The 26,654-nt window shown below is 44.9% G+C and overlaps 1 protein-coding gene across 6 annotated transcripts in view; it reads right to left on the bottom strand.

Annotated features, from left to right (window-relative positions):
* The window catches only part of LOC139265761 (casein kinase I), a 312,413-nt gene that overhangs the window by 154,147 nt on the left and 131,612 nt on the right, over window positions 1–26,654 (bottom strand). For all 6 annotated transcript variants that reach the window (XM_070883179.1, XM_070883151.1, XM_070883169.1 and 3 more), the window contains exon 5: window positions 3,925–4,073. In XM_070883179.1, coding sequence (XP_070739280.1) covers window positions 3,925–4,073 — 149 coding nt within the window. The remainder of the gene's footprint in view (window positions 1–3,924; window positions 4,074–26,654) is intronic.

Below are 26,654 nucleotides of genomic sequence, written 5' to 3' on the forward strand. Positions count from 1 at the left end.
AGGCCACTGAAAGGACATTCAAGCCATGGAGCGCATACAGGATAAATTCGCTAGGATGATACTCGGGTGAAAAAGTATTATTTTGAAGAGTCTGGAGATACTGGGACTAATTCCACTGAAGCAGAGACGGTGAAGATGAGATTTAATAGAGATTTTTTTAATTATGAAAGGTTCATAGTTTTTTTTCTTTTATTCACCATATTTCCTTTGGTTGGTGGGACAGTGATGAGGGATCATCAACTTAAAATCATTACCGAGAGCGAGAGGAGAAATTAAGGTAAATTTCTTTACACAGTGGGTTGTTGGAGCACAAGATGATTTGACGTGAGGAGTGATTGAGGCAGAGACCACAGCATCTTTTAAGGGAAAGATGGATTAATATTTGAAGCAGAGGAAGATTCAGGGAAGGGATTGGAAGGGAACAGGAAATTGAGATTAGTTTTACATTCCTCGAGCAAATATAATGGACTCCTTCTGTGCAGCAAATGTCTGTGTTTCATGGTTCTTCCTACATTCTTCAGGTTTTTAAAGTCCAAGTTTAGTGTTATCCAATCACCAATTAATCTAGTTTTCCTTTTTAACTCTCTACAACCAAGTATTTACTCTTTAATTTTGGTTTCTTAATTTTTTTTTTTTAAAAGCCTCATTATTCAAATTCCTCATCTACACTTTTAAGCATGCAAACAATTGAAGACATTCTTAACCCTCTTTTTGACTAACGGCACCACCCCAACCCCCCCCCAAAAAAAGTTGGGTGAATTAAAGGCCCCAAGTTTCGCCATGATTTGCTCCTGATTTTTAGGAGCAACTGGTGTAGAACGGAGTATCTTAGAAATCGGAATTCTCGCCATTTAGTTTGCTCCAGTTCTAGTCAGTTAGAACAGTTTCACTTTGGAACAGAATTTTTTTTTCAACAGGGGGGTGTGTCCAGCCACTTACGCCTGTTTTCAAAGTTTCGTCAGTGAAAACTTATTCCAAACTAACTTAGAATGGAGTAAGTGAAGATTTTTGTACGCTTGAAAAAACCTTGTCTACACTTTAGAAAATCAGGCGTAGGTTACAAATCAGGCTACAAATTAGGCATAGGGAATGGGGGGGGGGGTTTAAAAGGGAAGTTTACAAACATTAAACACTTCAGTTTTACAAATAAAGAGCCATCATCAATAATAAATGATAAAAACATCAATAAATCAACCAATAAATCAATCAAAAAAAATTAATAAGAACTTTTTTTTAAAATCAATAAATAAAACATTTTCTACTTACCGACTGCAGCACCGGGAGCTCTCCAATAGTGTGCTGGGATGCCACCCCCCCCCACCTCCCAGTGTGTCTCTGTCAGTGTCTCTATCTCTCTGTCTGTCTGTGTGTGTCTCTCATTCTCTGTCTGTCAGTGTCTGTGTTTCTGACAGCGAGGGGAGGGGGAGGAGGGGGGTAGAGGGAGAGAGGGGGGAGGGGAGGGAAGGGGGCGGGATGGGGGAGAAGGGAGAAGGGGGAAGGGGAAGAGGAGAAGGGGGGGAGGAGGAGAAGGGAGGAGGAGGAGGTGAAGGGGGGAGGAGGAGAAGGGGGGGAGGAGGAGGAGGAGAAGGGGAGGAGGAGGAGAAGGGGGGGAGGAGGAGGAGGAGGAGAAGGGGAGGAGGAGGAGAAGGGGAGGAGGAGGAGAAGGGGGGAGCAGGAGAAGGGGGAGGAGGAGGAGAAGGGGGAAGGGGAGGAGGAAAAAGGGGAAAGGGGGGAGGAGGAGAAGGGGGGAGGAGAGGGAGGAGGAGAAGGGGGAAGGGGAGGAGGAGAAGGGGGGAAGGGGCTGAGGAGGAAAAGGGGGGGAAGAAAAAGGGGGGGAGGAGGAAAAGGGGGGGAGGAGGCGGAGAAGGGGGGGGAGGAGGCGGAGAAGGGGGGGGAGGAGGAGAAGGGGGGGAGGAGGAGAAGGGGGGGAGGAGGAGAAGGAGGAGGAGAAGGGGGGGGAGGAGGAGAAGGAAGGGGGGGAGGAGGAGAAGGGGGGGGGAGGAAAGGAGATGGGGGGGAGGAAAGGAGATGGGGGGGAGGAAAGGAGATGGGGGGGAGGAAAGGAGATGGGGGGGAGGAAAGGAGATGGGGGGGAGGAAAGGAGATGGGGGGGAGGAAAGGAGATGGGGGGGAGGAAAGGAGATGGGGGGGGAGGAGGAGAAGGGGGGGGAGGAGGAGAAGGGGGGGGAGGAGAAGGGGGGGGGAGGAGGAGAAGGAAGTGGGGGAGGAGGAGAAGGGGGGGGGAGGAAAGGAGATGGGGGGGAGGAAAGGAGATGGGGGGAGGAAAGGAGATGGGGGGGAGGAAAGGAGATGGGGGGGAGGAAAGGAGATGGGGGGGAGGAAAGGAGATGGGGGGGAGGAAAGGAGATGGGGGGGAGGAAAGGAGATGGGGGGGAGGAAAGGAGATGGGGGGGAGGAAAGGAGATGGGGGGGAGGAAAGGAGATGGGGGGGAGGAAAGGAGATGGGGGGGAGGAAAGGAGATGGGGGGGAGGAAAGGAGATGGGGAGGAGATGGGGGAGGAAGGCTGAACGGGCCGGGCCCAGCCGGGCCCGAGACTTCGGGCAAGGCCCAAGACTTCGGGCAGCGCCCATCCCCAGCACCAGATTTACAGGTAGGTGGCGTTGGGTCGGGTCGGGATCACGGGTCGGGTTGGGGGGTGGTGGGAGGGAGGTCGGTTCGGTTCGGGTCGGGGGGAGGGAGGGAAAGGGAGGTCAGGTCGGGGGGAAGGAGGTCAGGACGGGTCCAGTCGGGGGCGGGGGGGGGGGGAGTGGGAGTCGGGTCTGTGTCGGGTCCGGAGGCGGGGGGCGGGAAGTGGTAGTCGAGTCGGGTCGGGAGGAAGCAGGAGCTGGCCGTGGGAGGAGCCTTATGCACGCAGCCCCAGTGAGGCCATTCGGCCAGGGCTAGGGGCTGCGTGCTTCGGCCCCTCCCACACAGTTTTGGGCGCCTGGAGCCACTGCACATGCGCGCCCACTGTAGTGCGCATGTGCAGAGGTCGCGGCACTGTTTTCAGCGCAGGGACCTGGCTCCGCCCCCTACAGCTCCTGCTGCGCTGCAAACGACCTGGAGGGAGGTGGAGAATCTGGAAGTTTTTTTTAGGCGCACTTTGTGGCGCGAAAAACGGGCGTCCAGGTCGGGACTGCGCCGTTCTAGGCGCGGCTCGAAACTTGGGCCCAAAGTTTCAACCTTGTCTAATTGATGCCTCAACTGCCTGATGTTATTTTTGCAGCGCTTTTCCTGATGATAACTTTGTACACGAAAAGCTGATAATGGAACGGAAAACTTTCCGCAGATCAAATTGATGCTATTCTATAAACGACTCCACAACATATCAACTCGAACTAGGTATAAGCTAGCATTAACCACTTTTACAGAAAACAGCTATGTAGACTAAGCACAGATCTGGTTATGTTTCACTATTCTACCAGTATTTTGTTTCAGTTATCTCGAACAACAAGTTTACTTTGCGGCTCTGTAGACATCTTACATGGTTTGTAACAAGATGGCTGGTTCAGAATTCAGTTTCTCTTAGTGTTATTCAGAGGGATGCCTAGATTCAGTTAATATTCCAGGTATTATTAAATTAACAGCTTCATATGGTTCTTTCCACCAGGGTTTTGTCATCGGGTGTTTGGCCTGTCTCGTGTGAAGCTCTTAATTCATATCAAAAGCCAACTTTAAAGTCAGGAAGAAAGCAATTTTAGACCAGAACATGACTGTCGCAAATGCTACTGATGAAAGGAAACAATCTAAGCTGCAATACCAGAGAATTGCCAGAAGTGATACTCATAAGTTATTCTGCACTTTAACATAGCATAAAAGAAGAAATTTAGCAGATGCGTAATTTATAAAAATGACACAAAATCTATTGATAACGGAAAGTAATATGATCTTTGTAAGTGAAACTTGAGAACTGGAATACTTACGAGCTGTATAGCTATCATAAGCACGGTCTTAAGGGAAAAGGTTCTGTCACAAAGGTCGAATAAATCTTCCAAGCTAGGTCCCAGTAATTCAAGCACCATTGCATTGTATTTTCCACATGGACCAAAGTAGTAAACCTGAGGAATTCCATCTGTAAATGAAGGTGAAAAAAAGTTCAACTTTACATATATTTTATTATAGAATTGCATTCTTATTGCAATTTTTATTTAGGTTACAAGTCAAACTACCCAAAATTATAAAGACATGACCATTTTAATACATAGTCATGAAAAGTTATCGGATTTATTCGACCTCAACTCTTGATTCTGATATAAACATACATGTTTCATGGCTCCCAGAGTACAGTTTAAAAGACAGTTTTCAAATATTTACCAAAGGGAGTACAATATTATTAAAAGGAATTACTGGGTAACTGAGTGCCACAATGGATTTGTACACCAGTCTATGGCCTCTTGGACCTGGGTTACAATCCAGCGTAGAATGGAAAGAGAAATAATAAAAGCCCCTCTCTTTATCAACTCGAAGAGTCTTCAATGAAATTGGTGTGACAACTCGGCTCACTTCACTTGGGGTGGAAATTCACTAAGCAGCCCGTAATTCAACATAATCCAACCAGCTCATTCACAGAATATGCATGTGCCACAAAGGTTCCTTCCTTGCGAGATTGGACTACAACACATTAATAAGCAAAGAGGAACCTTCACTCTGCATCTGGCCCATAGTATACCTGATAGGGAAGTACTCAACGGCAACAAGATGTGTAAAAACACCATTGCACTGGCTGACTTTACTTTGACGAGCACAAAATTGCATCAATACATTAATCTGAGGAAATTGCATAAGTGAATTTATATTTTTATTACTTCAGTCTAATGAAATATTACACTTAAATAAAATTGGTTTGATGGATTTCTAGAAAGGAAGAACAAATATGCACAATATCTGCCTCACAATTATCATGATATAATCTACAGCATATAGGTGGTGAGGTTGTGGTGAATCTAGCAATGTGCATGACAACAATCATTGTTCATTAGAATAAAATCGATTCAGAATCCTTTGTACTGAACCTTACCAACAAGCCTGAAAAGACATGAATCAAAAGCAATTCCAAACACTACAATAATGGCTTGCAGAATACTGTAAGGCAGCAATTCTATTTTTAAAGGCTCCATAAAGAATGCATTTTAAATCAGAGCTCACTGCATATAAAAACATGGGGTAAACTAATCACATTTGAGAAAGATACAGGCCCAAAAATTGCCATCAAAATAACAGCGAGGCTAATAACGCCTCCCCCATCACCCCCCCTCCCCTCCCCCATGCCCCTGTTATTTATATGCAAATGCTACAGCAACTTTAGGTGAAGACAAATGCACAATTCAATGCAGAAATCGAGAAGTTACTGTCGGAGATGTGCCGCTCCACCATTAGCTTTGCGAAAATGGCACCTCGCTTCTGGCTCCCCATTCAAATGCAGCATGACGTTCCTATACCTGCACTGCAGTTATGAAGTAAACTCGGCACAGAAAGTTAAGTCAAGTCATTTGAAGTCTAAGTACCCTTTTAACTACGTGATAAGTATCAATTTAATCGTGTCTCTTTTCTCTCTCTTAATCCAATCTTTCTTTCCCTCTTTATTTCTCTTGCAGCGCAAAATGTCAAGATTAAACGGGCAAGGGAATTTAGTGTGTGTTTTGGACAGTCCCATGTTGGTGGCCATCCATACGCAGATCAGAGGTGAATTTGTCAGCAATATCTGGTCATTCAGGAAGATATTAAATACCATGGTGTTGACAAATTCTTTTGATCTCTGTGGATTAAGGGAGAGAGACCTTTAAAATGACATCAGCACACAGACTCAAAGTCAAATCAGCAGTAAGTTGCAAAAGAAGAATCTCTGAAATGGTCAGGAAAAATTGCGCTTTTAGGTTAAGTAAAGGGCACGTTAAAGGTACAAGTGTTCTTTATTTACATGACAGAAGTTATATTGATTGTACCAAGTGTCTCTCATCATACTGGGTTTGTCCTATTTTATGGAATAAAGCAGTTTACAAATCCAAACGAATGTAGTCTTGCCGATTGTGCTCACTGGTTGCAAAACAGCCCGTGCCGACTCAGCTAGTCCCACTCCCGGCCCTTTCCCCGTAGCCCTGCAAATTGTTTTATAGAAACATAGAAAATAGGTGCAGGAGTAGGCCATTCGGCCCTTCGAGCCTGCACCACCATTCAATAAGATCATGGCTGATCATTCCCTCAGTATCCCTTTCCTGCTTTCTCTCCATACCCCTTGATCCCCTTAGCCAAAAGGGCCATATCTAACTCCCTCTTGAATATACCCAATGAACTGGCATCAACAACTCTCTGCGGCAGGGAATTCCACAGGTCAACAACTCTGAGTGAAGAAGTTTCTCCTCATCTCAATCCACTCCTGTGGAATTCGCTGCCTCAGAGAGATGTGGAAGCTAGGACATTGAATAAATTTAAGACATAAATAGGCATGTTCTTAAACGATAAAGGAATAAGGGGTTATGGAGAGTGGGCAGGGAAGTGGACCTGAGTCCATGATCGGATTAGCCATGATTGTATTAAATGGCGGAGCAGGCTCGAGGGGCCATATGGCCTACTCCTGCTCCTATTTCTTATGTTCTTATGTCCTTATGTATGACGGCAGACAAGCAATGACGAGCATTTAAAGAATTAATACATAATTTACAACAAATATGCATTCTTTTAAAACACAAAAACCCCACCAGAAAAGTAGTCCAACTGTGGCTAACCAGAGAAGTTAAAGATAGTATTAAAGACATCAAGGGAAGAGGCTTATAATGTAGCCAAAAAGAGCAGTGAGCCTGAGGATTGGGAGGATTTTAGAATTCAGCAAAGGAGGACCAAGAAATTGATGAACAAAAGGGAAAATAGAATACAAGAGTAAGTTAACGAGAGACATAAAAACAGACTGTAAAAGGTTCCAAAGGTATGTAAAAAGGAAAAGATTAACGAAAGTAAATGTGGGTCCCTTGCAAGCTGAAACAGAAGAAATTATAACCAAAAATAAGGAAATGTCAGAGAAATTAAACAAATACTTTGGGGGCGAAACTGTCCCTTTTTATAGACCCATTAGCACCTCTGGGACGCAAGGACATTTTTGCCCAGGGGAGTGGGTTGCTACCGCCTCCCAGGAAATTGCCCTGCAGGTTTGGGAGGCGCTATTCCAGCAGGGCCGCACTCGGCGGTAGCACCCTGGACAGGCACACAACTGCCGATCACGTCATCGCCGTGAGCACCGACTCCTTAATGCCCCATGAGGGAAATTGCGCCGCGGGCTGTAATGCTACTGCAGGCGGATGTCAATGTCAGCGTCGTGGGTCATGAAGCTGGCGGACATCCGCTCCCAGGATGCTGTTTAAAGAGAAGACCTGCAGCGTCCCGGGCTGCCATCTTTGTTGATTTGCGTGGACCATGCCACCATATGCAGGCCAGCATTTGAGGAGCGGACGGTCCAATTATGCATCGGGGGCTGGGCGATAAAAGTACCAGCCTCAGAAGGTTAATACCCCCAATCAGTGTGCAGGGCAATTTTGCCCCCTTTGTGTCTGTCTTCACAGAAAAAGACTCAGAAAAACCTCCGGGAAATAGTGGAGAACCAGGGTTTTGAAAGAGGTGGCAATAGAGATAGTGGATGCATTGTTTGTCATTTTCCAAAATTCCATAGATTCTAGAATGATTCCTGCGGGTTGGAAGGTAGCTAATGTAACCCAGTGGGGAACTACAGACCAGTTAGCCTGACATCAACAGCAGTGAAAATGTTAGAATTTATTAATAAGGACGTGGTTTGGGCAGAGTCCACAAGGATTTATGAAAGGGAAATCATGTTTGACAAATCTGCTTTTTGAGGTTGTAACTAGAAGAATAAATAAGAGGGAACCAGTGGATGTGGTGTATTCGGATTTTCATAAGGCATTCAATAAGGAACCACACAAGAGGTTATTCAACAGAATTAGGGCTCATGGGATTGCGGGTAAGATACTAGCATGGATTGAGGATTGGTTAATGGACAGAAAACAGAGTAGGAATAAACGAGTCATTTTCGGGTTGGCAGGCTGTAACTAGTGGGGTACCACGAGGATCGGTGCTTGGGCCCCAGCTATTCACAATCTATATCAATGATTTGGATGAGGGGACCAAATGTAATATATCCAAGTTTGCTGATGATACAAAGCTAGGTGGGAATTTAAGTTTTGAGGAGGATGCAAAAAATCTTCAAGGGATATCGATAGGCTAAGTGAGTGAGCAAGAACATGAGCTGCTTGTTGGCAGCCCAGCCGAAGCAGCGGCCGCCATGGTCAGCCGACAATTGAAACAAACTGGCGGCCGTGGAGGTGCATTCTCCCCTTTAACGATGGCTGTACCGCCCAGCCACTGAGAAACTGTTTCCAGTGGCAGAAGGGTTAGTAACCAGAGGATACAGATTTAAGCGAATTGGCAAAAGAACCAGAGGCGACATCAGGGAAACAAAAATTTACACAGCGAGGTATGATGATCTGAAATGAATTGCCTGAAAGGGTAGTGAAAGCAGATTCAATAATCACTTTCATAAGATAATTTGATAATTACTTAAGGGGAAACAATTTGCAGGGCTGTGGGGAATGCAAGGGAATGGGACTACTTGGATAGCTCTTTTAAAGAGCCAGTCTGGCACAATGGGCTGAATGGCTTCCTTCTTTGCTGTATAATATCTATATATGATTTCATCTTAAATGTTAATTCCAGAGACTTGTGTGAAACTTTATTGCACTGCATAGCTTTAAAAAGAAATATCGAGTCAGATTCTTCATCCGATGATGGCCACTGCACCTCTTGGATGCCCAGTTTTGAGCTGCTAGGTCCATTCCGAATATATCCCATTTAGCACGGTGGTAGTGCCACACAACATGATAGAGGGTGTGAAGGCTGGACTTTGGCCTGCGGCAGGTTGAGAGAGAACCGACACGAGAGGAAAAACCAAACTTGACCTCGTCCTCATCAATCTACCCATCACAGATGCATCTGTCTAAAACAATATTGATAGGAGTGACCACCACACAATCCTTGTGGAGATGAAGTCCCGTTTTCGCATAGAGGTCACCCTCCATCGTGTTGTGTGACACTACCACTGTGCTAAATGGGATAGATTCAGAACAGATCTAGCAGCTCAAAACTGGGCAACTATGAGGTGCTGTGGGCCATCAGCAGCAGCAGAATTGTATTCCACCACATTCTGTAACCTCATGACCCAGCATCTCCCTCACACTACCTTTACCATCAAGCCAGGGGGCCAAACCTGGTTCAATGAGGAGTGTAGAAGAGCATGCCAGCAGCAGCACCAGGCATACCTAAAAATGAAGTGCCAACCTTGGGAAGCTGCAATACAGGACTACATGCATGCTAAACAGAAGAAGCAGCAGGCCATAGTCAGAGCTAAGTGATCCCACAACCAACGAATCAGATCAAAGCTCTGCAGTCCTGCCACATCCAGTCGAGAATGGTGGTGAACAATTAAACAACTAGCAGGAGTCGTCCATGAACATCCACAATGATGGTGGAGCGCTGCATGTGAGTGCAAGAGACACGGCTGAAGCGTTTGCAACCATCTTCAGCCAGAAGTGCCAAGTGGATGATCAATCTCGCCTCCTCCGGAAGTTCCCACCATCACAAAAAAGTTTTCAGCCAATTCAATTCACTTAGAGGGATATCAAGAAACGGCTCATCACACTGGATAAAGCAAAGGATATTGGTCCAGACAACATACCAGCTATCATGCTAAAGACTTGTGTTCCAGAACTAGCCATGCCACTCGCCAAACTGTTCCAAGTCCAGCTACAAAATGAGCATCTATTCGACAATATGGAAAATTACCCAGGTATGCCCGGTCCACAAAAAGGATAAATCAAATCCGGTCAATTATCGCACCATCAGTCTGCTCTCAGCAGAAGGATGGAAGGTGTCATCAACTATAAAGCGGCACTTGCTCATCAATAACCTACTCACCAATGCTCAGCTTTGGTTCCGCCAGAACCACTTGGCTCCAGAGCTCATTACAGCCTTGATCCAAACATGGACAAAAGAACGGAATTCCAGGTGTGAGGCGAGAGTGACTGCCCTCGACATCAAGGCAGCATTTGACTGAGTGTGGCATCAAGGAGCCCGAGTAAAATTGAAGTCAACGGGAATCAGGGGGAAATCGCTCCACCGGCCAGAGTCATACCTAGCACAAAGTAAGATGGTTGTGGTGGTTGGAGGCCAATCATCACAGCCCCAGGACATCACTGCAGGAGTTTATCAGGACAGTGTCCTCGGCTCAACCAACTTCAGCTGCTTCATCAATCATCTTCCTGCCATCACAAGGTCAGAAGTGGGAATGTTCGCTGATGATTATAAATATAAGTTGTTGTTGATTGCAGTGTTCACTTCCATTCGCAATTCCTCAGATAATGAAGCAGTCCATGCCCACATGTAGCAAGACCTGGACAACATTCAGGCTTGGGCTGATAAGTGGCAAGTAACATGCACACCACACAAATTCCAGGTAATGATTATCTCCAACAAGTGAAAGTCTAATCACCTCCCCATGACATTCAATGGCATTACCATCAGCGATTCCCCCACCATCAACATCCTGGGGGGGGTCACCATTGACCAGAATTCAGCTGGACCAGCCACATAAATATTGTGGCAAAAAGAGCAGGTCAGAGGTTGGGTATTCTGTGGCAAGTGTCTCACCTCCTGACTCCCCAAAGCCTTTCTTTCATGTACAAGGCACAAGTCAGGAGTGTGATGGAATACTCTTCACTTGCCTGGATGAGTGCAGCTCCAACAACACTCAAGCAGCTCGACACCATCCAGGACAAACCAGCCCTCTTGAATGGCACCCATCCACAGCCTTAAACATTCACTCCTTCCTCCACCACTGGCGCACCATGGCTGCAGTGTAGATCATCTAAAAGATGCACTGCAGCAACTCGCCAAGGCTTCTTCAACAGCACCTCCCAAACACACAACCCTTACCACCTAGAAGGACAAGAGCAGCAGGTGCACGGGAACATCAGCACTTCCAAGTTACACACCATCCTGACCTGGAAATATATCATCGTTCCTTCATCGATGCTGGCTAAAAATCCTGGAACTCCCTCCCTAACAGCTCTGCGGGAATACCTTCACCACATGGACTGATACGGTTCAGGAAGGCGGCTCACAACCACCTTCTTAGGGCAATTTAGGGATGGGCAATAAATGCTGGCCTTGCCAGCGACACCCACATCCCATAAATGGATTAAAAAAAAGATTCATGGTACTTTTAGCTTCACGAATACTCAGCTCAGCTGATCAATCAGCATCCGAAAGAGAAACAACATTTCAGGTCTAATTTGTTATCACGAAGTCGAACAGTTCAATTACAGTATTCCTCCTGTACTGTTACCATCTTACCATTTCTGTATTTTTTTGTTTATTCTTCAAATTTCCCACATTCATTTTCTTTGCAACTCTACTGAACCATAGTGTTGCTCTGTGCAGAGTTTCTGGATTGATAATGTTGATAGCAGCAGCTTCTGCGTGCATGGCATAAAGGAAACGGTCTGCCTTCATCACTAGCACCTCTTGCTTTGCTGCTCCCTTCGTAACCTTGAAGAGTTCCGAAAGTTCAGCAACAGAGTTCAAATCAACTTTTAGAAGTTGAAAAGGGGTTTTGATTGGCTGAACTTTGGAACCAGTTTTCAAGCAACCAAGCCAATCAAAAGCCAGAACATTAACAATTAAACTGTTCATTATTTCATGCAGCAGAACAAAAAGGGTCTGCCAACAAATGAGTATAGGCACCATGAAGATTCTGCAACACATGCCATCCATTTTTATAGCTTTGTTCAGGTTAAATAACAGTGATCAATTTCAGCACCACGCCTTGTTCTTTATTTGTAGGTTCCCTGCCGGTCAGAATTTGGCAGACTGGAACCCAGCTGTCTTAATGCATAAACAGAACAATATTGATTTCAATTTTTGCTGCAAATGCTCAATAACCTAAAACCTTTGCCATAGGTAGCTCTCAGCTAAATGTGAGGTAAGTATTTTAAAAATCACAACATATCGGCCCCAAGTTTCGTCCCGCGGCGAAAACGGCGTACCTCCGAACTGGGCGCCTGTTTTTCGCTCCGAAAACTGCGCTTAAAAAAAAGTCCGATATTCAAGGAGCTCGATGTCTGCTTGGCGTGGCGCGCTCTTCGCAGCAGGGGACGGAGCCTAACACTCGCGCCGATTTTCTAAGTAGCAGGGGGCGGGTACAATTTAAATTAGCCTTATTGGTGCCGGCAACCCTGCGCGTGCACGTTGGAGCGTGCGCGCATGCGCAGTCTCAAACAAACATTGGCACGCGGCCATTTTTAAAAGGACTGCAGAAAAAGTGAAGATTTGTTTCTTGGACCCACTGACGCCGCCCCATAAGCGTGGCCGAACGGCCTAAAGAATCTTAATCAGCTGCGTGTGTCCTGTGTTCTTTCTTCAGCTCCCGGCCAGCCACTGACGCCGCTGCAATCCCATGGCCGAATGGCCTCAAGTCCGTCCGGGTGCTGCATCTTCGCGGGGAATGAAGGCCTGCCTCAAGCACCGCAGCTCAGCTCGAAGGCTGCTTCCCGCCTACCGCTGCCGTCGAGACACTGACGCCACACCCCTGCCTGTCTCCAACATGAAAGGCCTGCCTGAAGCACAGCAGCTCGAATGCTGCTGCTGTTTCACACAGGTAGGAAGATGGTTTATTTAATATTTTCTTTGCTTATACATTTTTATTCAGGTTTGATTTATTTGTACAATATTTGTATAAGTATAACTCAGGGTTGATTGTAGAATTTAATGACTTCCTTTCCCCCCTCCCCCCCCACCTCGTTCCCTACGCCTAATTTGTAACCTACGCCTGATTTTCTAAAGTGTAGACAAGGTTTTTTCGAGCGTACAAAAATCTTCACTTACTCCATTCTAAGTTAGTTTGGAGTAAGTTTTCACTGACGAAACTTTGAAAACAGGCGTAAGTGGCCGGACACGCCCCCTTTTCCAAAGTGAAACTGTTCTAACTGACTAGAACTGGAGCAAACTAAATGGCGAGAATTCCGATTTCTAAGATACTCCGTTCTACACCAGTTGGTCCTAAAAATCAGGAGCAAATCATGGCGAAACTTGGAGCCATCGAGGGCACTGTTTGAGAAAAGGGCTGGAGTAAATGAAAATGTTTGTAAATCAATTAACTCAATTGCACACAAAAAAAATCAAATTCTTCGTATTACACATTAGTTCCTTGCTCCTTTAAAAAGAAGTGAATTTTTGTGTCTTTGTTAGGGCATCAAAAAAGGGAGTAAAGAGTACAGTGTTGGCATAGAATTTAAACCAATGTCAGTCAATACCTGCACTTACTATACCAGGACAAACTGCTGTGTTGGTTCATAAGAACATAAGAATTAGGAGTAGGAGTAGACCATTCGGCCCCTCGAGCCTGCTCTGCCATTCAGAGAGATCATGGCTGATCTTCTACATCAACTCCACTTTTCCTGCACTATCTCCATATGCCTGGATTCCCTTAATATCCAAAAACCTATCAATCTCTGTCTTGAATATATTCAATGACTGAGCCTCAACAGCCTTCTGGGGTAGAGAATTCCAGAGATTCACCACCCTCTGAGTGACAACATTTCTCCTCATCTCAGTCCTAAATGGCCAACTCCTTATTCTGTGACTGTGACCTGTGGTTCTAGACTCCTCAGCCAGAGGAAACATTCTCCCTGCATCTACACCACCAAACCCTGTAAGAATTTTGTGTGTTTCAATGAGATCACCTCTCATTCTTCTAAACTCTAAGAGAATATAGGCTTAGTCTGCTCAATCTCTCCTCACAGCAGAGTCAGCATGGTTTTATGAAAGGGAAATCATGTTTGACAAACTTGCTGGAGTTCTTTGAGGATGTAACGAGCAGAGTAGATAAGGGGGAACCAGTAGGTGTGGTGTATTTGGATTTCCAGAAGGCATTCGATAAGGTGCCACATAAAAGGTTGCTGCACAAGATAAGAGCTCACAGGAGTGGGGGTAATATATTAACATGGATAGAAGATTGGCTAACTAACAGAAAACAGAGAGTCGGGATAAATGGGTCATTTTCCGGTTGGCAAACAGCGACTGGTGGGGTGTCGCAGGGATTGGTGCTGGGTCCACAACTACTGACATAGAAACATAGAAAATAGGTGCAGGAGTAGGCCATTCGGCCCTTCGAGCCTGCACCACCATTCAGTAAGATCATGGCTGATCATTCCCTCAGTACCCCTTTCCTGCTTTCTCTCCATACCCTTTGATCCCCTTAGCCGTAAGGGCCATATCTATCTCCCTCTTGAATATATCCAATAAACTGGCATCAACAACTCTCTGCAGCAGGGAATTCCACAGGTTAACAACTCTCTCAGTGAAGAAGTTTCTCCTCATCTCAGTCCTAAATGGCCTACCCCTTATCCTAAGACTGTGTCCCCTGGTTCTGGACTTCCCCAACATCGGGAACATTCTATCCGCATCTAACCTGTCCCGTCCCATCAGAATCTTATATGTTTCTATGAGATCCCCTCTTATCTTTCTAAACTCCAATGTATAAAGGCCCAGTTGATCCAGTCTCTCCACATATGTCAGTCCTGCCATCCCAGGAATCAGTCTGGTGAACCTTCGCTGCACTCCCTCAATAGCAAGAATGTCCTTCCTCAGATTAGGAGACCAAAACTGAACACAATATTCCAGGTGAGGCCTCACCAAGGCCCTGTACAACTGCAGTAAGACCTCCCTGCTCCTATACTCAAATCCCCTAGCTATGAAAGCCAACATACCATTTGCCTTCTTCACCGCCTGCTGTATCTGTATGCCAACTTTCAATGACTGATGAACCATGACACCCATGTCTAGATGCACCTCCCCTTTTCCTAATCTGCCGCCATTCAGATAATATTCTGTCTTCGCGTTTTTGCCCCCAAAGTGTAACCTCACATTTATCCACATTATACTGCATCTGCCATGCATTTGCCCACTCACCTAACCTGTCCAAGTCACCCTTAAGCCTCCTAGCGTTCACTTCACAGCTCACATCGCCACCCAGTTTAGTGTCATCTGCAAACTTGGAGATATAGCACTCAATTCCTTCATCCAAATCATTGATGTATATTGTAAAGAGCTGGGGTCCCAGCACTGAGCCCTGCGGCACTCCACTAGTCACTGCCTGCCAAAAGGACCTGTTTATCCAGACTCTCTGCTTCCTGTCTGCCAACCAGTTCTCTATCCACGTCAGTATATTACCCCCAATACCATGTGCTTTGATTTTGCACACTAGTCTCTTGTGTCGGACCTTGTCAAAAGTCTTTTGAAAGTCCAAATACACCACATCCACTGGTTCTCCCTTGTCCACTCTGCTAGTTACATCCTCAAAAAATTCCAGAAGATTTGTCAAGCATGATTTCCCCTTCATAAATCCATGCTGACTTGGACCGATCCTGTCACTGCTATTTCATCCTTAATAGTTGATTCCAACATTTTCCCCACTACTGATGTCAGGCTAACCGGTCTACAATTACGCGCTCTCTCCCTCCCTTTTTAAAAAGTGATGTTACATTAGCTACCCTCCAGTCCATAGGAACTGATCCAGAGTCGATAGACTGTTGGAAAATGATCACCAATGCATCCACTATTTCTAGGGCCACTTCCTTAAGTACTCTGGGATGCAGACTATCAGGCCCCGGGGATTTATCGGCCTTCAATCCCATCAATTTCTCTAACACAATTTCCTGCCTAATAATGATATCCTTCAGTTCATCCTTCTCACTAGACCCTCGGTCCCCTAGTACTTCTGGAAGGTTATTTGTGTCTTCCTTCGTGAAGACAGAACCAAAGTATTTGTTCAATTGGTCTGCCATTTCTTTGTTCCCCATTATAAATTCACCTGAATCCGACTGCAAGGGACCTACATTTGTCTTCACTAATCTTTTTCTCTTCACATATCTATAGAAGCTTTTGCAGTCAGTTTTTATGTTCCCGGCAAGCTTCTTCTCGTACTCTATTTTCCCCCTCTTAATTAAACCCTTTGTCCTCTGCTAAATTCTAAATTTTTCGCAGTCCTCAGGTTTGTTGCTATTTCTGGCCAATTTATATGCCTCTTCCATGGACTTAACACGATCCTTAATTGCCATTGTTAGCCACAGTTGAGCCAACTTCTCAGTTTTATTTTTACTCCAGACAGGGATGTACAATTGCTGAAGTTCATCCATGTGATCTTTAAATGTTTGCCATTGCCTATCCACCGTCAATCGTTTACGTATCATTTGCCAGTCAATTCTAGCCAATTCATGCCTCAAACCATCAAAGTTACCTATCCTTAAGTTCAGGACCCTAGTTTTTGAATTAACTGTGTCACTCTCCATCTTAATAAAGAATTCTACCATATTATGGTCACTCTTCCCCAAGGGGCCTCGCACAACAAGATTGCTAATTAGTCCTTTTTCATTACACATCACCCAGTCTAGGATGGCTAGCTCCCTAGTTGGTTCCTTGACATATTGGTCTAGAAAACCATCCCTAATACACTCCAGGAAATCCTTCTCCACCGCATTGCTACCAGTTTGGTTAGCCCAATTAATATGTAGATTAAAGTCACCCATGATAACTGCTGTACCTTTATTGCATGCACCCCTTATTTCTTGTTTGATGCTGTCCCCAACCTTACTACTTGTTGTATAGCACTTCCAAAGGCAAAGGCACCTGCAAAATATATGTATGTATGTGTAAAATGGCTGTCACGGGGCTCCGCAAAGCATTATGGCAATTCATCTAGCCAAGTTAGCTAAGTTTCTGGATAGCTGCTGACACTGCAGTGCCTAGTACCAGAAATGTCTAATCAATAACTCCAGACAAGATGTCCGAGCAACTATGTTAAGATAAGAAAGCTAGGCAAAGGCAGAACCCAAGGACAGCAGAGATAAGGGGGTCTGGAGAACATCACAAGAACATGAGTCAGCTCCAGCTAAACATGAACTGATTTTGCAGCCCCCTGATGCGCAGGGGCCAATCCTATTGGCCCAAAGAAACCTATATGTAATCTATAATCGTTATGATTGGATTTTGTCCAGCCGACATGGGATGAGTAACTGTAGTGAACTGTTGTAAAAACATATAAATGTCGATGGATTTCTTTGTTCGGGGAGAATAGAGGAATACGGAGGGTTTTTTTAAGGCGCACTTTGTAGCGCGAAAAACGGGCGTCCAGGTCGGGTCTGCGCCATTCTAGGCGCGGCTCGAAACTTGGGCCCGATGGCCCCAAGTTTCGACATGATTTGCTCCTGATTTTTAGGAGCAACTGGTGTAGAACGGAGTATTTTAGAAATCGGAATTCTCGCCATTTAGTTTGCTCCAGTTCTAGTCAGTTAGAACAGTTTCACTTTGGAACAGAATTTTTTTTTCCAAAAGGGGGCGTGTCCGGCCACTTACGCCTGTTTTCAAAGTTTCGTCAGTGAAAACTTACTCCAAACTAACTTAGAATGGAGTAAGTGAAGATTTTTGTACGCTCGAAAAAACCTTGTCTACACTTTAGAAAATCAGGCGTAGGTTACAAATCAGGCGTAGGGAATGGGGGGGGGGGTTTAAAGGGAAGTTTACAAACATTAAACACTTCAGTTTTACAAATAAAGAGCCATCATCAATAATAAATGATAAATACATCAATAAATCAGCCAATAAATCAATCAAAAAAAATTATTAAGAATTTTTTTTTAAAATCAATAAATAAAACATTTTATACATACCGACTGCAGCATCGGGAGCCCTCCAACAGCGTGCTGGGATGCCCCCCCCCCCCCCAGTGTGTCTCTGTCAGTGTCTCTATCTCTCTGTCTGTGTGTGTTTCTCACTCTGTCTGTCAGTGTCTGTGTTTCTGACAGCGAGGGGAGGGGGAGGAGGGGGGTAGAGGGAGAGAGGGGGGGGGAGCAGAGGGAGGGATGGGAGAGGGATGGGGAGGAGGGGGGATGGGGGGAGGAGGAAGGAGGAGAAGGGGGGATAAGGAGAAGGGAGGGGGGGAGAAAGGCGATGGGGGAGGGCGGGGGGGGGGGGCTGAACGGGCCGGGCCCGAGACTTCGGGCAGGGCCCGTCCCCAGCACCAGATTTACAGGTAGGTGGTGTTGGGTTGGGTCGGGTCGGGGGCAGCGAGGGTCGGGGGGGGATGGTCGGTTCGGTTCGGGGGGAGAGAAGGTCAGATCGGGTCCAGTCCGGGCAGGGGGGGGGGGGGGGAGGAAGTGAGAGTCGGGTCGGTGTCGGGTCCGGTCCAGGGGCGGCGGGGGGGGGGGGGGTGGGGGTAAGGGCGGGAGTCGGGTCCGATCCGGTCCAGGGGCGAGGGGGGGGGCGGTGGAGGGAGCGGGACAGTGTCGGGTCCGGTCCGGAGGTGGGGGGGCGGGAAGCGGGAGTCGAGTCGGGTCGGGAGGAAGCAGGAGCTGGCTGTGGGAGGAGCCTTATTCACGCAGCCCCAGTGAGGCCATTGGGCCAGGGCTAGGGGCTGCGTGCTTCGGCCCCTCCCACACAGTTCGGCGCCTGGAGCTACTGCACTTGCGTGCCCACTGTAGCGCGCATGTGCAGAGGTCCCGGCACTGTTTTCAGCGCAGGGACCTGGCTCCGCCCCCTACAGCTCGTGCTGCGCTGCGCCGAGCTGCAAACGACCTGCAGGGAGCTGGAGAATCTGGAGGTTTTTTTTAGGCGCACTTTGTGGCGCGAAAAACGGGCGTCCAGGTCGGGACTGCGCCGTTCTAGGCACGGCTCGAAACTTGGGCCCATTAATCTGGGTAGAAAACAACAGCCACTTGGACAAGCATGGACTAATAAAGGAGAGCCAGCATGCATTTGTTAAAGACAAGTCGAGTTTGAGTAACTTGATTGAGTTTTTTGATGAGGTAACAGAGAGGGTGGATAAGGGCAGTACAGCTGATGTGTATATGCACTGCAAAAGGCGTTTGATAAAATATTACATAGAATCATAGAATGGTTACAGCACGGAAGGCGGCCATTCAGCTCGTCGAGCCAGTGCGGCTCTCTGCGAGAGCACCTCAGCTAGTCCCACTCCCCGCAGGCCTGCAAATTATTTTATTTCAGGTGCTTATCCACATTCCATTTCAAAGCAGTGATTGAGTCTGCCTCCACCATTCTTTCAGGCAGTGAATTCCAGATTCTGACCACTCGCTGAGTAAGAAAGTTTTTTATTATGGCACCTTTCGTTATTTTGCCAATCATCTTAAATCTGCGTCATTTGTCCCTTCTGCCAATGGCAACACTTTCTTTCTATTTTAGGTGACATACCTAAAATGGTGGGGAACCAAAGGTCTAATGAGGGTGAGGAACTTAATGTAATTCATCTAAAGTACTAGTGAAACAAATTCCCTGGACTTGATGGCCTACTTCCTAGGGTTCTAAAAGGAGGTAGCCGCAGAGATAGTGGATGCATTGGTTTTAATCTTTCGAAATTCCCTAGATTCTAGAACGGTCCCAGCAGATTGGAAGGTAGAAAATGTAACACGCTATTCAAGAAAGGAGGGAGAGAGAAAATAGGGAACTACAGGCCAGTTAGCCTGACATCAGTAGTCGGGAAAATACTGGAATCCATTGTTAAGGAAGTAGTATAAGGGCACTTAGAAAATCATAAAATGATTAGGCAGAGTCAATATGGTTTTATGAAAGGGAAATTGTGTTTTACAAAAATTCATTAAAGTTTTCTGAGGATGTAACTAGCAGGGTAGATAAAGTGGACGTCGTATATTTGGATTTGCAAAAGGCATTTGATAAAGTGCCACATAAAAGGTTATTACACAAGATAAGAGCTTGTGGAATGGAGCTAATGTATTAGCATGGATAGAGGAATGTCTAATGGACAGAAAACAGAGTTCTTTTTTTTCAGGTTGGCAGGCTGTAACTAGTGGAGTGCTACAAGGATCAGTGCTGGGGCCTCAGCTATTTACAATCTATATTAATGAGTTAGGTGAAGAGACCGAGTGTAATGTATCCAAGTTTTCTGCCGATACAAAAATAGGTGAGACAGTAAGCTGTGAGTAGAACACAGAATCTGCAAAGGGATATAGATAGACTGTGAGTGCGCAGTAAGGAGTATAACGTAAGGAAATGTGAGGTTTTTCACTTTGGTAGAGTTGGGGTAAAAAGACTTCTTTTCAAGGTGGACTCCATGATATAAGGAATTGACACCCGCCCGTACAGCGACCACGGAATCACTCAGACGAAACCTCGGTTCAACCGTTTTTTATTCAAGCATGCAGGGGAAGGGTTCACGGATGAACCTTCTAAGAACAGAGGTTTTACAACTCGTTATACATTTTTCGGGGTGTGCGACCCTCCTACAAAACCACCGATTGGCCTACTACTATCAGCAAATTTACATTGATTTGTTGACCCTCATCAGACTGGCTCTGTGTGGTTCATCCCCACCTGTTCCATCTCCCATCACATGTCACCCTATTGGAATGTGTTATTCAGTGTTGTCAACTTTGCCTCAGTTCCTCATGATGTGTGAATTAACCTTGTTTCCCAGGGTTTGCTATCTGAGATTCAGATGCTGCTACAATCTATGTTTCTAGACTGTTGCCTCTCCACTGATCTTGGTGGATGTTATTCTGTCCTGAATGTAAGTTTCCATCAGTCTGTATTAAGGTTAACACAAGGTATGGTTCATTAACCATCAAGGTTTGCTGCATAGCAAGCTTTGCTGCTTCCCCTTCTTAAAACCCATTGTAAGTGAGTGTATAAGCATGCTTTACACACATAAGCGAGTTTTACATACAATGTCAAATTATGATATATTACAATCCCTACCATAAGACAGCAGAACTCCCGATTCCTCAGAGCCTCCTAATACTGATAAGCCCTACAATCTGGACCATGTGTCAGATCAATTCACTACCTTCAGTATCCACTTTAGTGACCATCTATCTGTCTATCTACTTCCACTTTAGTGATCGTATTTTATCCCCTTATAGTAGGAAGAATAGAAAAACAGAATATTTTTAAATGGCGAGAAACTTTTAAATGTTGGTGTTCAGAGAGATTTGTGTGTCCGTGTGCAAGAAACAGAAAGCTAGTATACAGGTACGGCAAGCAATAAGGAAGGCAAATGGCATGTTGTCCTTTATTGCAAGGGGGTTGGAGTATAAGAGTAAGGAAGTCTTGTTACAATTATAGAGGGTCTTGGTGAGACCACACCTGGAGTACTGTGCGCAGTTTTGGTCTCCTTATCCAAGGAAGGATATACTTGCTTTGGAGGCGGTGCAACAAAGGTTCACTAGATTGATTCCTGGGATGAAAGGGCTGCCTTATGATGAGATTGTGTAGAATGGGCCTATACTCTCTGGAGTTTAGAAGAATGAGAGGTGATCTCATTGAATCTTACAAGATTTTGAAGGGGGTTGACAGGGTAGACACGGAGAGGTTGTTTCCCCTGGCTAGTGTCTAGAACTAGGGGACATAGTCTCAGGAAAAGTGGTAGGCCATTTAAAACAGAGATGAGGAAGAATTTCTTCACTCAGACGGTTGTAAATCTTTGGAATTCTCTGCCCCAAACGCAGAAAAGTGTGAGGTGATACATTTTGCCAGAAGAGACAATACATGCTTAATGGTACAATTTTAGAGGGAGTGCAAGAAGAGAGAGACCTGCAGGTGCTTGTGCACAAATCTTTAAAGGTGGCAGGACAGGTTAACAAAGTGGTTAATAAAGCATTTAGGATCCTGGGCTTTATAAATAGCAGCAGAGTACAAAAGCCAGGAAGTTATGCTATACCTATATAAAACACTAGTTCGACCCAGATGGAGTATTGTGTCCAATTTTGGGCAGCACAATTTAGGAAGGACGTGACGGCTTTAGAGAGGTTTCAGTAGAGATGAACTAGAATGGTTCCAGGAGTGAGGATTAACAAGTTACGTGGACAGACTAGAAAAGCTGAGGTTGTTCTCCTTAGAGCAGAGAAGGCTAAGAGGAGATTTGACGGAGGTGTTTAAAATCATGAAGGGTTTAGATAAGTAAATAAAGAGAAACTGTTTCCAATGGCTGAAGGGTCGATAATCAGAGGGCACAGATTTACGGTATTTGGCAAAAGAACCAGAGGCGACATGAGGAAAAACTTTTTTGAGCAACCAGTCATTAGGATTGGGAATGCACTGCCATACAGATTCAATAGTAGCCTTCAAAAGGGGATTGGATAAATAATTGAACGAGAAGAAAATGCAGGGCTATCGGGAAAGAATTGGACTAACTGGATTGTTCTTCGTAGGGTCCAGCACAGACTCAATGGGCCGAATGGTCTCCTTCTGTGTTGTATTATTCTAGGATTCCCATCAGCATCCAAACCTCACCCTCGCACGAATGCTGTGACCTACGTGACCAGTCCCTAAATAGACCAGCCCCAGTTGCCCATTCAGCTTAAGCAGCAAGCTGGAAACAAAACTGCAGTGATCCACTATGCAATGGCTCCCACATAGCATGGAAACCGATCCTGGGAAACTGTTCCTCCGCTTCCCGACTGCTAAACATCCTCCACTCATCTCTTCCCTCATCCATGACCCGCATTTTTCATTTACCCTCCCGTCTGGGTCCAGTTAAACCCCATTTTCTCATCCTGTTTCAATACTGCTCTTGGTCTCGATTCCTTTTTTTCATGAAGATTGGTGTAAGTTGGTGCATGTGTATGTGCACGTATACACACAAACAAGAGAAGAGAAAAAATGAATAGCCATTGCCACACACAGGGATTTATTTTGCTATTTACAGCCACAATTGAACATGTTACCTGAGTGGTGCCGCCCACGAGCATGTGCTGACAAAACATGAAAATAAAATAATTTTGATACAGAGCAGCAAGATCTTGCTCCAAATGAATTAGGTGTGCTCACTGCTGCATTCACTGCAGTAAAATAAATATAAATGTTTATTAACCCTGCTGGGTGAGTTTTCTCAGCCAGATGGAATTAATGTAAAGCATTCAAACTGCATTACACGTTAAATTTTTTATTATCTTTACATTCTTTTTCCTACCTTCAATTCTATGCCCTTTATTATTCCCACCTCATTGCACCAACTCCCAGCTATGGTAGCTTTTCATTTCATAAAATCAGACTTCTTTTGATAGAGAAAAAAAAGTGTGAATATTACCCAACATCTGCTTCTACCCAGACGATGGAAAGCACCATCAACTAAATTTGCATCGCCTCCCTTTTTAAAAAACACAGTTCCCCTTCCCACCCCCAAAAGAGCAGAAAACTTTGCACCTGCCATAGTGTTAGATTAGCATTTCCAATCACAAGTAGCTTTTTATTTAATGTAATGATTTCAGCATATTCTGGCCATCCTCCAAAGTGAAAGGGCAGAAAGGTAGAACACCTGCACTGTAACAAGACTGCAGTTTATACTGATCAGAATTTGTTTAAACAGATCTGAGTATCAGAATACTGTGCACAACTTACGCACACAGAATGATCACTAAAGAAGATACCGTTGATTGAAACTAAACGCAAAGTGATCTGTACAATTCAAACCGGAAGAAATGTAGTGTGGGTGTCAGTTCCTGGTATTGTATATAGACGAACAAAGATTTTGTAGTTGAGCTTTCAATTTACAGTTTAACTGAATGAGCTACTTCCACTAGAGCTCAGCAATGCATATTAGGAGACAGAAGGAAAAAAGAGAATAAAAGAGGAAAATGAAAAAATGAGAACAGAGACGAGAAACAGAAGTACAATTAGTTAAGTGTAACACTAGTAACTAGCGTTAAACCAAACACTTGGTAACATGTGATTTCATAGTACTATATTGTACAGTTTGAAAGGTTAAACAAGGACACAGTGCCGAGAATGGCTCTGTGACCTGCGTAATACAGTGAAAACAGGTCTACGTGTGCGGTAGCTGTAGTACTCCATACTCCCATCAAGTACCAGAGTATTAACTGTAAATCTTCTGCAGACTACTTACACCAAAATAAAGCTTGTGTACAATTCCCACTTAAACTGGGATTCCATAGCAGCCTCTCAAAATTGATTTTTAAGAGGATTCTTTACAGTATGGTCAAATGGTATCATTTAGTTCAATTTTGCAAACACACATCTTCAATACACCATTCACATACAGTAAAAGACAAAGATAAGGCATTGAATGTGACAAACACATTTCTCTGGGGTAGACTAAACAAATTCCCCCTTTTATCTGAAAAAGCCCGAGTCAACGTCAAAATTTACATCTCATATCTTCGTAGCATTTTGAGCCAGTGTTTAAAAAATATGGAATGGGAAAATAGAACGAGAATGTCGCAAAAGAGGCAAAGAATGAACAGAAATAAGCCAGCCAGAAGAAATAATCCCAGGGCCAATCCCCAATCTATACTGAATTAGCTGATCTTACCCAAGGTTACAATTAGCCTCAGGAGTGGTGAAGCCAGAATACAGCAAAAGTCAGTACTTTCAAGAAGGAAAGTGCCGGGAGTGGGGAGGAGAAATTATCCTATTGAGAACCCTAGAATTATTTGTATGACATGTCAGTTTGGACTCAGTGATAGCATTCTCACCAGAGTCAGAAGGACATGGGCTCAAGCCACACTCCAGTACTTGAAACTTAATCCAAGCTGACACTTCAGTGCAGTATACAGGGGCAGTATACAGGGAGTGCTGCATTGTCAGAGCTGCCAACTTTCAGATGCGATGTTAAACCAAGATGGCATCTGCCTGTGTGCATGGACATAGAAGATCCCATGGCCCTATTGAAGAGGTGCAGGAAAGTTCTCAGGGTTATAATCAACCAACAGCAAAGCAGGATAACTGGTCATTTATCAGCAAAATAGAAAGGTAAACAATGGTTTTGTCCCTGAAAAACTAATTTTAGTTTTGTGCAGTGTCACATTGATCCATTTTAATAAAAATTAAAATTTTTGAAGCAATTTAAAAATAAAATGTTTTTTTTAAAGTTTGTTCCTATTTATTTCCAATTTGCCTTTTCCCCATGAGAGCCCCGATCTTTTCTGTTCTCTCTCTCACATTTTTAAAAGTTAGAATTTTAAGAGCTTACCCATTTGCTGGTTTGCGGTACAAGAGAATTCTGCATTACGATTGGCTGTTTAGACAGTCTGTTAACATCACAGCAGCTCACGCTATGGGATTCCTACTAAACTACGTTGATTTGAATTACACGTCGGAAAACCTGAACTTCTTGACACAAAGACTGTGAGATCTCTGTGCAAAGCTTACTTCGGGGCCAGCGGTGAACGCCTTTGTTTTGCCGCTGAACCATAAACTCCAGGCCATTCTGTCTTGGCAGTTAATCCTTTTAATACTTGAATGCAGATTCATGCAGAAAATTGTGACGTATTGTGCAAAAAATGAAAACAATGGGCTACACAGTACTCCGTGTTGAAATATCTACAAATGAGGTTGAAAGAACACCTAGATACTTTAGTAGACTCAAACTATCTAACCAATAAAGAGCAGCAAACAGCAAAGACATTAGAACGTGGAATGACCTCGCCAAAATAGTAGACAACAAGTCAAAGGAAGTAATAAGATCGTGCTCTGGTGAGATTGCATGTTGAGCACTATGTCAAATTCTGGTCACAGAGAAAATAAAGAGACATACAAGCGCTGGAGGCAGGGCAGAGAAGAGCCACCAGGCTGATCCCATGTGTCAGCAGTCTGAGCTATGAAGGAAACCTAGAGACTTGAGTTTTTCATCCTGGAAAAGAGACGCCCAACAAGTGATGGTGTGTAAAAGATTAATCCACAGTACTACTTTTAATTAAAAGGCAGGTTGAACCTCCCTTATCCGGAACCCTCGGGACCTGGCCTGTTCTGGATAAAGGATTTTTCCGGACAAGGGGTGGTCACGTTAAATTGGATGGTACCGGTAATGAGCAAGGGAATATTGGGGCTGGCTGGCTTGGGGCTGGGAGTGCTGCAGAGAGATCATGGGGCGGGGGGGGGGGGGGGAGGTGGCAGGCGATGGATCGCAAGGTCAGGCCAGCAATTGCGGAAGTCGGCAGCGAGGAAGGACTTCAATTTGTTCATGTTGGAGTTCTGCGCATGCACCACCCGGTGGCCGGGAATGGTTCTGGACGAGGGGTGGTTCTGAATAAGAGAGTTCTGGATAACGGAGGTTCAACCTGTAGGAGTAAAAACAAGTTCTAACTAGTGAAAGGTAACTTTAGAATTAATATCAGGAAGTCTTCCTCCACACAGAATGCTCAACATGTGAAGTGGAATTCCGGCCAGACTGATGGAGGTAAAATCCCTGGAATCATTAAAGAAATAATTAGATGCAACAATCGGAGGGAATGTAGGGTTTTTCTGGAAGGATGAATTAAGATGGGCCGAATAGCCTTGCTCATCCGAAAGTATCTTGCAGTCTTTCCTATGTAGTTTGATAACGGAGTACAGTATAAGCAGAGAAACAACATCTGCTCCCAATCCCAATGGAGCTGGGGACCATTTCATTTTTTCCGAGCTATAGATCTATTTATATCCTCCCTGCTCCCAAAAAACTATTTTGTTGCAATGCTTAGACTATCTCACAAATGAAACATACCCACTTAAGGTCCAAAAAAAGTCAGGAAACTTCCATTAAAATACAATGAAAGTGCCCAGTTTCAGCCTTATTTGC

This window comes from Pristiophorus japonicus, chromosome 1, assembly GCF_044704955.1.
Source record: "Pristiophorus japonicus isolate sPriJap1 chromosome 1, sPriJap1.hap1, whole genome shotgun sequence".
Classification (NCBI taxonomy): Eukaryota; Metazoa; Chordata; class Chondrichthyes; family Pristiophoridae; genus Pristiophorus; species Pristiophorus japonicus.